The sequence below is a fragment of the Platichthys flesus genome, chromosome 15 (assembly GCF_949316205.1).
Source record: "Platichthys flesus chromosome 15, fPlaFle2.1, whole genome shotgun sequence".
NCBI classification, from domain to species: Eukaryota; Metazoa; Chordata; class Actinopteri; order Pleuronectiformes; family Pleuronectidae; genus Platichthys; species Platichthys flesus.
The window spans coordinates 22,074,305-22,091,609 of NC_084959.1; the positions used below are offsets into that span (position 1 = coordinate 22,074,305).

Sequence of the window (17,305 nt, forward strand, 5' to 3'; positions counted from 1 at the left end):
TCTGAATGAGTTACTTGGGGTTTAATACTAAGGCTGTCAATCGTTTCAATTTGATCAATCCTGACTCTGCTTATCAATCCTTGGATCTGATTAGCATAGTTCTTGGAGAGAAAAGACATATTCAAAGAACAACAATTAGACTCCCTTATTCTTGACATACTAAGGCTATGAACTAAGTTGTGACAGGAATGTTTCTTTGTTTCCTCTCATCATTCTCCTCATGAGGAATGATAAATAGTTTAAAAAAACTAGTTAAACTATTTAAGTGAATAATGGGGGGAAAGAACAATAATATTTAATGGGCAGTTGCTATGGAAACACAAACAATGTCTGTAAAGTCTGAATTTCTTCTGAAGAAAAATAAAGATAGATCCAACCCTATTGGGGATAGCATACTGTTTTTAATAATAATAATAATAGCAGGGTATAAAATTAAGTTTACATAATATAATCTGTAATAAAAACAAAAGCACTTAACATGAGACACTGAAAGTCTTAAATCCCCTAAATCAAATATTACTGCTAATTGCTGCAGTACAGATCCAAAATGACTACAGATCCCTACATTTACAGTGTTTCTTGTGTTGTCTGTCACCACGGAAATGTTTAGCTCTCATTCTCATGCAGTTGCTCTATGAACTTCTGCAATGGCTGTATTGATGCTGTGATATAGCTCAATGTTGTACAAGTGGTCCACTTGTTGTTAGCCAAATGCAGGTCGCTGCCTTCAAGCATTCCACCACATCCCATCTTGTTTCTATGTAGAGATTTGGTTTGAAAGGTTTTTTGTTTCCTTGATGGTTCTTCGTATTTTAACTCCAGCTCCACTGCAGGCAGCTTTCTAAAGCTCTTGCTTAAGGCTACAGAAAATGGCTGTAGGTCAGTTGCAATGAAGCTGTCCATGGCTTTAGTTATTTATTTTCGCTGATGCTTTTGCTATTTCTATTTTCAGTAAACTTTGGAAGTAAAAGCTTTAACAAGTTTACACAAGAGGACATTAAAAGCAACTTGGCTTTCTTGGACTCTGCTGTACACAGTGACTAAGAGAAGAAATTTCATATTGGGGGAGCAGGAATCCCAGACGTACACATCAATACTTACTCTGTCTCCTACTGCCCACTTGGACATTAGCAAGGAGACATTCAACCCCATGGCAACGAACTGAAAATATGCCAAGAAGTGTGAAGGCTCAAGACGAGAAGCAACAACACCTAAAGGAACCACTCACACCCTGTAGATGCTAGAAGTGGACTATTATCACACTCAACAGCCAGGAAATCCCAAGAAGAACAAAGACATTGTACATGGTGAAGAACAGAATATAGAACAATCATCCTATTTACGTCAGTTGTCTCAGAAACTCAGGAACATTTCGGTGCATACATTCTTTTTTTTTTTTTTTAAGTATCGGTGTGGAAAAACAATCTCCTTACTGATGGATGTCTATTGACTCCTGTTGTGTGATCATAACGGAAAAATAATAAAACACGGCTTCTGTAGTTGGGATTGTGATTTCCATTTTGAATGACTTCCATAGATGTGTGGTAGTCAGTTTAGCTGACATACCGGGCCTAGCTCCAGGCATCACTGAGCCAAAGGTAGGAAACCAGATACTCTTACCTGCAGGTTGAACTCTTCACAATCCCTACGATATAAAACCTCCATTTTTGACAAGTTAATTGCATGCTTCACATGGCTGATAACAATGCTATAATAATTATACCATAGTTTAACGTATCAACTGTCCAATTCTATAAATCTAGATTTCTCATATATCTCATACATTCCATTTTACATATTAATCATCCTTGTAGATATTATTTTCCTCAGTTATTAAATCTCATAGTTATGTATCTATTGTTTCATTGTGTGTTCTTTTGAAGTAGAGAACGTAGATCCAGTGAATCAAGAATTCATGACTAAATGATTTGAGACTGATTATTAATTAAACTCTATACATAGGAGCTGGAGCCCATTTTTCCAACGAGTGCAAATCCATCTTAATACTACATCAGCATTACTCTCTTTACACAGTTCTCAGGTACACACGGATTACATAATCTGCCAGCCTCTATTTCATGTTTTCGTGTATCAGCAGCAGCACCCTCATTTATCAAATTAAAATCTCTAATTTACCACTAGCTATTAGTTATCAATATTTAGTCTGAGGCGGCAGTCATAAACTGAGGGTGTCTGCTCTATGCAGTAATAGAGTCACATCACAGAGCTGCAGAGTTTTGTCACATGACGAGAGGAGAGACAACGAACAAGGTGAAGGGTTTGAATTTTTACTGGTTTTCAAAGAAGAAAACGAAGAAAGATACTTTTCAAGAAGGCAAGCTGAAGTAAATGCTGCACTCTGGGACTGTTTCTCATTTCATACTGTATTACAGGGATGAATAGAAACATCAGGAGTGTATTTCTCTCTGAATGTACACAAAAATACTGCAGCTCTACACCTGCATCCGTAAATTGCGTTGCACTGTAACACAGACGCTCTCAGACGTGAGGAAAGAGTCTAAGAACAAAATTAGTGGTGACTAGAAACATCCCTGCCTTACCTTCTCTGTAAAGCTCCCTGGTGCATTAAAAAATTGGTGCATGAAGAATTCCCTAATCTCTTGTATAATGGATCTCTGCTCCCACTATAGAATCAGACATCGGAGCGCTTGAGGTAAGTGAGGTGAACTGCTGCTCAAGGGAAGTTAATCTGCCTCGAATACTACCTGATTTCACTTTATCCTGAAGATGACTCCCAGCAGTGCATCGCATCTCTGTTTGGTTAATGGAGCAGCGATACACAGGAATAGAACCTTAGCATCCTCATTGCAGACTGATGATAGCTGACTTATCAACTGCCCTAAATATTAAAAGGCCGGTGGGCATTTTACTTTAATGGTATTTGTGCACGTACAAGTACCATCTGGAACAAGCTCCGCTTTGGGAACAATCAATTCAAGACAAAAGAGATGATGTAAATTTGACAATTTAGGTTCAAGGAGCACTGAGCAACGCAAAGACAAACTGCAATTACACTCTGTTCTACTCGGCTGAGTGAAATCTTTTAATCAAGTAGTTTACACGATAGGATCATTCAGCTCAATTTGTATTATACTCTCCAGAGTTATGCCTTTATTATGATGAACAGATAAATAATGATATAATTGCAGAAATACAAAAAATCATTCAATCAAAATAGCAAATGCTTGATCATGAAGCTGTTCGGCATTATAACAATTATAACCTTCATAATCTTGTGTGTGGTAAATCTTTTAAGCATCTTTTTAAAGTTGTAATAGTGACCTGTGTGTCACCCACAAGGACTGCAATTGTTCCAGGAAGCATGTATTTGTATGCTCAGTAAATTCCACAGAAATCTGCCTCTTAAACACCATGACTTCTTAAGTCATGTGGTACCATTCTTTAGTTTGATGGTGGTACCAAAGAAAATGTCAAGAGTCACAAAAAACACTCTTCGGTATCCCTTGGGTGACCATGAGCGTCCACTGTTACATCCCAAGTCCCTTATTGAACAGTAACTCAAGCCTTGACCCTAACCTGACCTGGAAATAAGACATTTTTACGCTTTCATGGCAGACATTTCAATGCTCTCATTTCTTTTTTGGAAGAGCGAAGAGTGACTAGGAATCCTCATCTGTTTTTTTCATTATAATGTAAATGATATATTACTATTCAGAACACAGTTATTATTCTGTAAGCAGAATGAAAACAGAACACACTTTTTAATTCCATTCCTGATGCACCAGCATTAAAGGACTATAACTGAAGTGAGGACAGGAATACAGATGCATTTCATATCTTGATATGGGTCTATAGAGTTGGTGCAGAGTTTTCAGCTGATGAGGGCAAGCAACACAATGTCATGGGGATTATGAATGGATATCTGAAGGCTGTGGCCAGAAGATGTCAAGATACTTGCTCTGAACCAGAGTAACACAGAATGACAGATAGATTGTGGCACAACCACGAGCAGGGGGGGAGCCTTTGTCTGATAGAGGTTAAACCCCCATAGGCATGTTTTACATCCCTCCCACACCTGAATAACTATGATTTACTACACTGAGTGTATTACATGTTGATGCACTCATAGTTAAATTGCCTGTCAAATAAATCTAGCTATTTTATGGAATATAACACTTGGTGCCTGTTGTTGACCTTGCCCTCTCCTCCTCCCTGACACATACACTCCTTAGCAATCTTCCCAACAACCATAACCCTCAGAGCGCAGAGACTTGATCACATCCAATGTCCCCGCTGACCTCTGAAGCAAAATTAAAACAGGAAGGATACACACTGCAGCAGAATATTGTCACGTACAGCAACTCCCCCCCCCCCCCCCCTGACTGAAACCTTAAAAGTGGACACTTCAGCACTGGCAGGGTGAGTATGAGGGGGGGGCACGGTTTTGTATATGAAACGTACAAACAAACACTCAGATATTAGGGAACATATAACTGCTATGTGATACATTTGACAACTTGCCATGACCAAAGTTCACTGTTGCTTAATATTTCTTGTTAGCATGACATAGGAGCTCACTATACTTTACCCGTTCCTGTTAATCCTCACCCAAGTAATTGTTGTATAAGAAAAGAGATAAACAACTAGCACACATACAAGGCTTCGGTCCCTTTGAGGTCTACTGGTCCTGACAGTCACTGTGTGTGCTTTGCTAAAGAGGTAACAAAGACAAGTGCGCGCACACACACACACACACACACACACACACACACACACACACACACACACACACACACACACACACACACACACACACACACACACACACACACACACACACACACACACACACACACACACACACACACACACACACACACACACACACACACACACACACACACACACACACACACACACACTTACTTTCTGATCAGCCATGAAGGGTGTGTTAGAGCTTCAGCCCGGAGCCCTACCTGTTCTAACCCCACTCTCTTTGTCTCTCCACTTTGAAGTGCGAAGTCACTAAAAACTTATGTCAGCCAGAGAAGAAGATTGTTAGATTTGTTATGTCTGAACACTACAAATAAGCAGCTTGTTTTCCACTTGAATGCCAGCTGCTTTTGTGAGAAAGAAGAGGTGAGGTGCTCACACTGATCAGACAAGCTCATTCTATCCCTCATTTGTTCTCACTAATCGTTCTAAGGGCAGAAGATACCAGATACTGGAGCTAGGGTGTCTGTTTACCACTGGTGTGTAGAGCCACTCACAGATGCATACATTTACAGTGCAGTGCAGAGAGGCGGTGGACTAGTGGCAGAAACTTGGACTATGGGCAGAAAAGGTGTCTGGTTCGTCTCTGGTTCGACTCCACGGAGAAAAAACTAAAAGACGAACCTGGATTGATCGGTCCAAAAATCCAAGAGGATTCTCCCTACCCTGTCTAAAGCCCCTGAGCAAGGCACCTTACTCCCCCAACATCTGCTCCCCGGGCGCCGTACATGGTTGCTCACTGCTCTGTGTGAGCAGATGGGTTAAAAGCAGAGGTTAAATTTCCCTACAATTGCATTAGTGTGCCTTTGCATGTCTGTGCATGTGTTTGGGATAAATAAATGTATCTTAATCTTAATCTTAGTTTGAATAAGTAAACAAGGCTAGGAGTATGAGCAGGTATGCTTTAATATCAGACTGTTCGGCTGCTCGTATAAATGTATCGCTCAACATTCCAATTCACTAATCACTGATTGTGAGTTATATAAAATAAAAGCTTTATTTGAAGACCGTATTGTGCTACAACTATTGTGTACTATAATCATTATATTCATTTTTCTCCATTAATAGATACAGATACAGAGAATCCTCAAAAAAAAAAAAAAAAGTGATAATTCCCTGTAGTCAAAAAACAATGCCCCCATTCAGTTTCTTTGATTTCCCCACTTGAAGACCAAACTGTCGGAAATGTTTAAAGCAGATTATATACTCTGTTTGTTGCTCATACCCTTTAGTTCTACCCAGAATAACCTTATTGTTTGTCATTACTGTATAACTTATTGATTTTTTACCCAATTATGCTTGATACCTTTGCAGATTTTATGACCTCTGTGGGAGTTCTGTGTAAAACACTGTGCCTGTGTTTGGTCATCCAAAGCCACGGAGAGGTATATCCAAAACTAATCCTTGTGGTCGAAGACAGCCAGTGTATGTGCATGTGCGTGTGTGTATGTTTGTGCGTGTGTGTGTATGTGTGTGAGTGAGTGAGGATGGGGTCCTGTAGTATTGATATCTTTGTGCTAAAGGGGAGGTGGAGCTGAGAATCTTTTAAGCACATAATCCAGAGCACTCCCCCTCTCTTCCACTTAAATCCCCTTCTAATACCCAGACAGGACCCACATGCTCAATACCAGCCTAATATACTGTGTTCTGATAGGAAACAAAAAGTATATAATGTAATATAATGTGTTAAAGACACCTTTCAAAGTCAAATTTAATCTTGTTACCATGTCTCAATTGTATAAATATATATATATATATAAAATTAGTGAAATAAGCAGTTAATGACATCGCTAAGTGTTTCCATTACAGTATGTCTTATTCCTACGAAGTGATACCATCAACCTGTGAGTGAGACATACAATTTATATAACTGCAAAAGCTTAATATCCTTGATCAGGTGGAGAGTAGCATGCAAGCCATCTTGAGCCCATGAGGATACTTTCTGACTTCAAGGGGATTAATCAGATCCAAAAGATTTAAATCAATTATTGACCATATTTTCGTGTTCAGAATATAATTGCAGTCCAGTATGAATTTAATTAATTACAGATCATGTTTTAAATCATGAAGGCACAGTCATCAGGGACAAGATTGGGCTTCAGTACCATACCCAAGGACATTTTGGCATGCGGAATGGGAAAGACGAAGATCGAACCGTTCATATTTAGATTAGTGGACGACCCGCTCTAACTCCTGAGCCACAGCTTCCCCATGTAAATACATGATTTACCTTGAATTTCTGAAACAGTGGTTAAGGTTTTACATAGAGTATTATTTGTAGGCTAGAGTCGTTTGATAAAACTAAACACAAGCTTCAATTTGGTTACTTGGGGAACAATCTGATCAGATTATCAACTTTGCGAAATTGAAAGTTTCACATTGCTGGGGGTTACGGCTTTGAAAATCAATCTGCTCGCTCCGACCTGCTCAGTATCCTACTCATTTCAAAATTCCTGGATAACCGGAAAATGAATGTTCACACAAGGGCACTCGTCCAATCAGCCGCACTTCATTACAGTGCCTTTGTAATTTCCTGAACAGCATTCATTCAGCGAAATTAAATCACTTCAAAGGGAGACAAGTGTGAGAGGGGAGACTGAGAGAAAAAAAGACAACTTCCCGAAATTACTGACGATGAGCCACTGTTGTTCCACTGTTGAGCAAGTCCTGACTGTAATCCACTGTATTAAAAGTAGGCCAAGCCGTTTCCCAGAGCATCTGCATGACTTAATGTCATGAAACCCAACACAAGACACAATTTATCGTGTCCTCGATTTAGATACAAATCATAATAAAGAAACTTGTGACTTAATGGCTAAATATGTTAACAACTGCACTTCCTTTGATGCCCGATGGAACCTCAGTTCACTCAGAAATTTGAGACATTTTCAACTTGCTGTATCTTTATTGTTGAAAACCATCTTAACAAAAGGTTTACATTGAGGCTGTGCTATCATATTTTCCTGTGTCAACCTAAAAGTCATCAAATTACAGAAGCAAGATGGTATACAAAAGCCATTTCACTGGGGACAAAAGAGTTATATATATGTATTTCTTGCCAATTATTAATCCACAAAAGCTCATAAGCTCATACTTCCATCCCCAAATTTTAAGCCATCATCTGTACAGCAAACCAATTCGTCCTCAGGTTACATTCGGCTTTTGACAACCTGAAGACCTCATTTATTCATTTGAAGCTTAATGAAATCTCCCAAAAGACTACATGTATGGGTTTCACAAAAGAAAGCATGTGAATATTGAAAGAATCTCATCAGTTGGACCAGACCTTCCCATTTATAAAGTGAATGGTACTGATGGATATAAAAGAGTAAAATGTTGTTTAAAAGATGATGATATTTATATACTGTAACTTGTTTCAACTGCCCCCATGAGGCAAACAAATAGTTTATAAAGAGTTTAAGGTTCTATTCATTGTTATTTTAACCAGATTTGTTCATATTTTCATTTGTGTTATGACCAATACATATGAAAGCTGGATACAATGATCTCAGGGAAACTGTATATTCTGCGTCTGATAATAGATTTGTAAAATCTTTCTGATAACATTTAGAGCTGTGAAAAATAACGCATTAACGCTTTATAATTAAATTACAGGATTCATTTGTTGTTGTTTTTTAACGCATTTAACGCATGCGCAGAAGGACCTTCCAATTTACCCACAATTCCGCCCACTCTGCACTAGTCGCCGCTCTAATGCAGTCAGACGGCAGCTGCTCTGATGAACTGATGAACCAGAGAACCTTCTGGACGGGAAGATCGTGTTCCAAAAAAACAAAGATCGAACATTCAACAAAAGGTGATATGCACACTCCATGGGAAGACGTTATCGTTTCACAGTAGTAATACCAGCCTAAAGTACCACCGCAACGCCAAGCATGCGTTGGTCAGCGAGGGGCGTTCAAGTGAAATGCGCAAAACCAGCTTCACTCGCAGGACACATTGTGCAAAAGAAGCGGTCAGCTTTACTGTCAGAGAATGAGAACAGGTTAGTTTGCCTCACCAACTGGCTAAAGAACAACTAGCTAAGAGGACCTTGAGAGGCATTAGAATGTATCATGGAGTGGTTAATGGTTGTTTGACAAAAAATATAAAATTCCAACCATCCTATAAAAAAGAATGGCTAAGAAGCTCAAATAATTTCTGTTTGATTTAAAAAGATAAGAAAAAAGTTTTATTCAACCATACAATGGATAAGAAGCCCGAATTCTATTTAGGATGAAGATTATATTAATTTTCCATATGGAATAGCAAAGAGAACTGCTAAAGAACTGCTGAGTTGCAGCACAATTGTTTTGTTTATTTATGAATATAAAAAGAAAACATGTTAAATGTATATATCAGTCTTTTGTCATACATTTTTTGTTTTCACAAAAATATACCAAGAAAATCGGTAATGTGATTAATCATGATTGATCCATACAAACCTGTGATTAATTTGATTAAAAATTGTAATCATTTCACAGCCCTAGTAACATTATAACATGGAGGATTTATGCATTACAAAATAGTCAGGAAGATGTCAGCACCACAGAGAACTAATGAAATCCATGTGCTTCCACAAAGAGTGACAAGAACCCTACTATACTCTGCTAATATCCCCTCATACTGAATGATTCAAACAACACAGAAAAGGAATTTAGGATTTACAGACTGTGCATGTTCACAGTATGCAGTATTTCACAACATAGACGTCATTCTTTTTCACTTATACTGAGCGATAAACACTGAGAGGAGTGGCACGAAAATTCATCTCGGAGCCCTTAATTAAATGAGGAAAAATGCTTTCAGCTATATTACAACTCTATTAGAAAGGGATCTATAAAATCTTGTTAACTGATGAAATTGTGGAGTGATCCCATTCTGGTGCCATTTTATTTTGATGGTCTTTTCTGGGACAATAACGGCGAAGACAATAAGTGAAAACGTGGTGCTGATGGATGGCAGCCTGCCTAGACGATGCGAGGTGAAAGAAAATGGAATTACAGTGGGAATCGTTAGCATCCCTCTGTGAAATCAAATTATCAGCTTTCTGATCTTGGCCCGTGGCATATGAAGAATAAAATGAATGTCATCCTAACAAGGGGGCTGCTTTAGCTCCTCACATGGACAGGATGGAAATATCTTCATAGCTGACTGCAAGGCTTTGTGCACACTGCTTGAGCTCCAGTCACAGCAACAATACACTGAACAAGCTGAAAGCAACATGGAAGAAAACAAACACATGCATGTGTCAAGCAAACGTTTCTACATGCAAACTAAATATCAAGGCAATTAAAAGCAGAGCCCTGTTTGGACTTGAGCCTCATCCGTGAATTATTTAACCTGAATCACAGATGTGTTCATCAGGCAGCTGGAGAAGGGAATAAATGTCAACATAATGTGGTTCTGAGACCAGAGTGGTCTGTGCAGGTAGATAAGCGTCTCAGGAGGATGTCGGCCCACCTCGGCCACTGCGGTGACATTTATTAATCGCACTCTCAGGAGGCAGCCTGTCTCATTTTAAGTCAATTTGAATGGACAGAGCCCTGGGGAATTAATGTGCTCCTTTGTTAGTTGGGGTATAGTTCGTTAAATGTAAAGCACAGTGCCCCAATAAACAGATGTGTATACAGTCTTCAAAAGAGAAGGAAGAAAATACAAATTCAATAAAGTGACGAAACAGAGGGCAGCTTCTTCCATATGCTTTTTCATATTTCCTGTTATCGTTATGCTTTGAAAGGTTTTATTCCACTGGTAAAACAAGATAGTAGCACTAACCCTAACCCTATTTCATTTTGAGTAGATTTACATATGGCTATAAATAAGAAATTGATACTAGTTCAACATGGACTTTCCTTTCTGGACGGGTTTTATTTTTGCAGCAATTTAATTTTGTTCAATCTTTGTCATTTTATTGCAGCTGAATGTTTCCCACATTGTGGCATAAGGTGCTATACTCTGCTGCTCTACAGCTCTCAAATCAGAAAGGAGGCACTTTATTTAAAGGGATTTGATACAGACTTATGGTCACTGATTGAAAATAGTTTATAGTTTGCTTTTGCAGTGGGGAGACAGTATTTGTGAGGCAAGTTCAGCTCGGTCAATCAGACAGAGACTCCCCCATCATCCAGTTCTGGATGCAATCAAACTGCATCACAATTTGGCAAAAAAAAATCATTCTCTGTCTCTGGTTATAAATTCATCTAATCAACAGAAAGCACTTTTTTTTTTGTTTAGTTTCAAATGAGCACATTTTCTCATTTGAAACTAGAAACTTGTAAACAAGGAACTTTTATCGTGCTCATGGATTATTGTGTTTTTACACAATGTTTGAAACGCAACACATTGTTGTACAATAATTGATTTATATACATTGTGATTCTGAAATACTGAGCAAAACTGAGGGGCTTAGAACATATTGAGAAACTGATAATTAGTGTTACATACTGTATCTCCACAATTTAGGCCACAAAGCTGACAACAACACAAAAGGAAAATGGCAGCTCTACCTTTCGTTAATTTAAAATGTGATACCACCCTCAGTTTTGGCAGTTGTCAGAAAGGGCAAACGGGAGCTTGTTAGCACAGAGCACCGCAGGGGTGGTGAGTCCAACGTCTACAACATCATTTGTGCCAGAGGAACGCAACAAATCCAAATTTCCCAGGAACATTAGTTATAATAGAAATTGGCTCAGCTAGCTGATGGAGGGTAGCCTTTCATTATGTATAATACTGGTAATACTTTGTGCTTCTCATCTTAGATATGTCTCATGAGCCTCAAATGTGCTGTTGAATATTTTTTCAGTAATATAAGCCCACCACTGATACAGTATTGTTGTTTTATTTTTATTTAAGCAATAGCTAAATACTGCAGGTCATTATATAACCCAGTATGTGTTGACTATATGCTAACAGAGTGAGTCTTAATTCGATGTTGCGGTAAAGCTTGTTATAAACTGTCCTGGTGGGAGCTGGAAAAGAAGCCAGTCTTGACTGGCTGGCAGGCAGCCTGTTCACACCTACAAAATGGTCCATTGTCCCACAAAATTCTAGCTTTAGACTGTCTCTAGGGCATATGTAATAATAAAAGAAAAAAGGAGAACAAACCTTTGACCAGAACGAATTTTAAAAATCATCAGGGTACCCTGCTGACAGAACTTATATAAAACTGATTTGTTCTACTGCTGACATATTAAATTAGATACAGTTCTTACGTAGAGGCACGGATCAGGCAAAACAATCCTCTGCTTGCTCAACAACTGAAGTTGTCTAGATCCTGTACAGCTTTGAAAATAGAGGGAGCCCAATCTCAGGAACAAACGATGAGTTGCAGAAACTGAACTTATTCAGATGTGGACAACTGGACAGGGCTGCAAGTCAAGCAGGCCGCCTCGTAACAACATGTGTTTTGGATTTGAATGCCTCTCTGAGACTGTATGAGTGGGCTCTCAGCAACGACATGAAAGCGATGCCCAGCGGCAGAATTTAAGATTGAAACAGCTGTTACCACTGACCCTGGGGGACCAATGTTAATCATAAAATGTTCAGCTTTGCCACTGCAATTGACCTGTGTAGGGCTGAGCTGAGGAGTTACAATAATGCCATTTCCAGATACAATGCATTTTAATCTACAACAATTGTCCATATTGAGCAGGCTGGTTTAGGCCTAACATTATGTTAATGAGCAGAGAAGAATGAATGCACGTTTGCAACAGGTACAAAGAGTTTCTGGTGATTTGTTCACATCATGATGGTAAACAGCCTGTAATCACTGACATGGCAGAGTGCTGTCCATGGTGCTGAAGGGGCTCAGCAGTGAGAGCTGACAGTCAGGACAGTAGAGCACTCGACTGGAACTGTCCAGCATTTCAACAAGAGCCTGTGGTTCCTCACGTGTGTGGAATTCAGGATGTGGGCGTTTCTATCGATTTTAATCAAACAAGCTCCTGCTTAATACAAACAATCATGCAGACCATGATGCAAACAACACTGCAGGTGAAGCCGCCTTCCGCCCCTTTCCATCATACAAAACCACAATGTTGGTTTGTCTTGCTGTACTATTGTTACAATCTTGAGCTGCCTCCTCTCCTCAAAGTGTAAGTTCAAAGTCAATGAAGCCACAGCCAGGTTGACCTCCTGCTCACCTCACTGGTGACCTGCTGGAACCAAAAGAACCCCAGAGACCAGTTTGTGAGTCAGTGTACAGCAACAAATCAAGTAGGAATTAATGCAAGAAACAACATGTTGCATTATCCAGCATATTGGGTCTGACCCTGTGTTCAATAGCTTTTTGTTGCTTATTTGTTCATTTTTACAGACATGAATGTTGAGGATGACAAATTGTTTGCTTAATATTATTGATAGTACTCTATGCCATAGAAGAGTCAGTGTTCTGTAGTACAATGTTTTATTTAATTTAATGCGTGAAGTTGAGCCAATCGTTTCTAAATTACCAACAAGTGAATGACTGTAGTGAGTAGGGATGGGCATAATTAATCGATGATCGATTAATTAATCATTAAGAATTTCGTCGATGAAATAATTTTTTCACCAGGCTGTGTTCGCGTCTGACCTCGTGGAATGTTAACATGCTCATCTTTCTCAACACAAACCCGTAGGCTGGTGCTGAGGTTGTATGTGAGTTACTGGTTATTTTTATGAAGCTTTCTCGACTCGGTGCCTTGTTTGATAGTTTTGAGTTACATCTGGCAAAACCTGTCAGACCTAAGTATTATATAGATGTGGTTAAGTTGTTGTTTAACATGATGTTTTTTTATATTATTATTATTATTATATTATTTTGGAGAAGAAAAAAAAAAGAGGGTCAGTTGTGTTTAGTAGCACCGGCTTCTAGCTGTCGGCTCCGCTTTTGTTACATCCTGTACTCAAGTCCATCAAGTGAAAATACTGTAATTACTATGGGATAGAATAGCTCAGACAATATGTCAATGGCAGAGTTTGGACTCAAACACACCTCCCTGTCACTCCTTTTCAACTCGTCCGTGCACTCAATTCCATCCACGCAGTGTGGCTCCACCATCTGCTGCCGTGCCCTCCACCTTCCACACATCGCGCACAACCCCCTCCCCTCTCAGCCAAGTGTGATTGCTGTCCGTGAGGACACACTGGACATTCCCGACGGCACTTGAAAGCAGCACAAATCCCTCCATCCTCAGTAAGCCTCTGAGGGCGCAGAGGAGGGGAAAGGTCACCGCAGACAGTCACCCATCTTTAAGAGTTGCTGACCAACACATTCCCATGACTACACCGTTTACTGTGTGTTTGTGTGTGTGTGTGTGTGTGTGTGTGTGTGTGTGTGTGCTCGATTCATCAGCAGCCTCAGCAGACACGTTGAACACGGTCGCCTCTCCCACCAAGAACACACACCTTTCCCCTCCACCTTTAGTTCTGCACCATCACACAACAATTAAACCACTCAATCTGTGGTTAACAGCTGCTGGAGATTAGCAGGAGTATGGCTTCTCAATTGAGTGTTTGACAGAGACTAATCCCCAGAACAGCCCCCCCACCCACCCTTCTCTCTAATGATAAAACAGACAAGGCTCCAGCCGTGTTCCTCTCTCCCCTCCACTTAATACTGGAGTTGCCAAAGCCCGCAAGCGTCGCTCAACTTTGGAAATAGGATTCAAAAGCAGGAGCGACAGGAAAATCAAAAAGAGCGGAAAGAAATAAAGTGAGGAGGGTTTGAACTCACCTGAGAAAGACCGTCTCTCCTTGTCGGACGGTGATATTGTCCATGACTTTGTTGTCGGACTGAGAGTCCCCTTGGGTGCTGACCGGCAACCCTGTAGGCACAAGAAGCAACATCCTCAGAGACAGCAGAAGTGAGCATTTGTACAAAGCGACCAAGTGTCCTCGGACAGACATCGTCTTCAGCCTGGTGGCGATAACAAACCCCACAGCGAGACAACGAGTCGCGTACACGCTCCCGGGGAGATTATTCAACCCCAGTTCATTAGTCTTAATCCAGATTGTGTGTGTGTGTCCAGGTAGCCGCGGAGCTCCGGTGAGGAGAGACACAGGACCCAGTGTGTCTGCACTGTGCAAAACACATCCGCTGTTTACTGTTCAAATCAGGACGAGAAAAAAAAACGGAAGTATGCCTCCGTGTCTGCGCGACAGCTGACGGCGTCCCTGCTCCTGCAGCAAGTTTGGGACTCACATGAACGAGCCAGGTCCCGGATTCACACGTGTGTCAGCGCACATGTGCGTAAAGAGCAACTAAAAGACTCGGGAGTCCTATTCAGAAGAAGTTTACATCGGTCAGTGACTTGTTCAGTCTCCACAGCCTGAGCACGTGTTCGTACGTCAGAGGCGCACAGCAGGGGCAGTGGTGGGTGGGAGCGACATGATTTACATGCTCACCACTCACCCCGCGAGAGAAGGAGGCAAATATAATGGTTTAAGAGTTTATATAGATTTATTAGGAATCACTTGTGCTGGTGAAGCAGACACTTTTTTGCCTTTATATTATTCTGTTTTAATATAATGTGATGATTCTGCAAATACTTATCGCCTGCCATAATTGATTTTTCATAAAATGTATGGCTGTAGCCGATATTTACACCACTAGATGATTATTTTCTCAATTAATCATTAAAATTAAAGAAAATAGATCAAAACAACTTCCAAAACCCTGTGTTAATCAAATTTAAATGTAATAAAAAAAATAATTTCGGTGTTGTGTCACAGAGCAAGAACAAAAGCTAAAATTCCCCTTTGAAAGAGCTGGACTTGAGATTGTCATTTTTGTTTCAAACACATAATCAAAACCGCGGCTGATTCCTGTTTTTTTTGTGGAAAACATCTGAAATGCTTTATCTGTAAACCTCAGAAAGGACAAGAAGAGATAGCACGCGTAGGAAAAACAAAATGCGGTAAAAATGATTCAATCTGGATATTTTGGATATGTGGTGTGTTGTGAGAAAGCTACAGTCACTGTGATGACTCAAATTCACAAGCAATAGGCACCACTGCACCCCATGGAGGCTTTAAGCCCAAACCTACACCCGTAATGTATAGTACAGGTGCATCACATAAACAGCAAATATGAGCATGCCAACTGCTGCTGTGTGGATCACATCCTTGTACATGAAAATACCAATGCAGAAGTGCTTTAGAGTAAATACACATTTCTTTTAGTGTACCATGGGCCTAACTCACCCAGTCCATCCTAAGACTCTACACGCATGTGTATTTTTTTAGCAAACATCAGTCTCACTCAGGGGCTGTTGTTTTAAAGGATATAAAAGTTTTTCTAAGTAAATATATGTGGAGTAATGGCATCATGAGGAGATAAGTACCTCCCACTCCCTCTGTGTGAGTGTGCACCTTCATGTGAACAATTGACTCCGCCCACTTTTATATATTCAAATGTATCCGGCTCCAGGCAGTGAAGTAAACAATAATGTTTCCCTCTTTTCCACAACAACACGTCTCTCAGACACACAAACACTGTAAACACACCTGCCACCTGCCAACCACAGTGCTGTCAAACATAAATATGCTCATGTATGAGTGTGAATGCACATTTCACCAGCGTAAGCATGGCAGATATTCTGAAATGAGAAAAGTAGGAAAAGCACAAGGGGCAGGCAAAAAAATCAATGATATTCCATTTAGCGTGAATATGTCTTTGTCAATGCATGTCACTGACAATGGCATGCACAGGTAGTCTAGAAATAGTTAAATACTGTACATTGAATCGGTAGATAGCTCTCTATTCCAGAGATAAAACACAAAACGATAAAAGTCTTTATCAGATGAGAGCTAAATAACAAAGCATCTGTCAAAGCTACAGTAAATGACCCTGGCTGCAGTGGTGCAGGTGACATTTCCATTACATCCCCATATTGTCAAATCTCTATTTCATTATTGGACAACAAATAACAGTGATAGAGAGAAGATGTATACAGAAATAAACCTGAACATTGAGTGCCTGCCGTTCTGCACCTTTGTGTCACTTAGAGGCATTCATTACTCATTTCCTGGAGCCATACTTGTGACAGGAACAGCTGCTAGCCGGCCTTGATTATATATATATGTTGGCTAAAGATTCTGCATCTGTAAGCCTGTGCTCAAGATTTAAAGTTGAAATTTGTGAGGTGCATCCTTTTATTTTGGCCAGTTGTTATGCTGTGTGCATATGTATGGGCTCAAATTAGGATCATAAAGATTTTGAGCTTGTAAACATAGTATGTAGCTGTAAATCAACCTTTGTTAAACTGTAAAATCTAACTGCACAAATCCAAGATTGCAGTTCGGATTTGTTTGAGGAGAAAAAAAAAAAAAGAGACTGTGAATAAAGGCTGTGAGAAAATGACAGTGAAGAGTGGTGAGTTTCCACAAAGAAACTGCACAGATAGACAGGAGGAAAAATACAAAGGCAGAATTTACAGAGGTTGGTTTACAGCTAAAAACTTTTATAATTATTTTTGAAGATCCATTCACAAGTGTTTAATATTTGTGAAGGTAATTCTGAGCCCATGTATCAGAGCTTCAATGCTTGATTACTTGATTTGACTGTTGT

At 39.8% G+C, this 17,305-nt stretch overlaps 1 protein-coding gene across 5 annotated transcripts in view; it reads right to left on the minus strand.

The window, feature by feature from the left end:
- ntm (neurotrimin) overlaps positions 1–17,305 on the minus strand; it is a 376,487-nt gene that overhangs the window by 100,939 nt on the left and 258,243 nt on the right. For 2 of the 5 annotated variants that reach the window (XM_062406743.1, XM_062406740.1), the window contains exon 1: positions 14,471–14,916. In XM_062406743.1, the coding sequence (XP_062262727.1) occupies positions 14,471–14,643 (173 nt within the window). In that variant the 5' untranslated portion in view covers positions 14,644–14,916. Of the gene's footprint in view, positions 1–14,470; positions 14,919–14,938; positions 15,082–17,305 lie in introns of those variants that run through there. The other 3 variants (XM_062406744.1, XM_062406741.1, XM_062406742.1) reach the window with 3 other exon arrangements.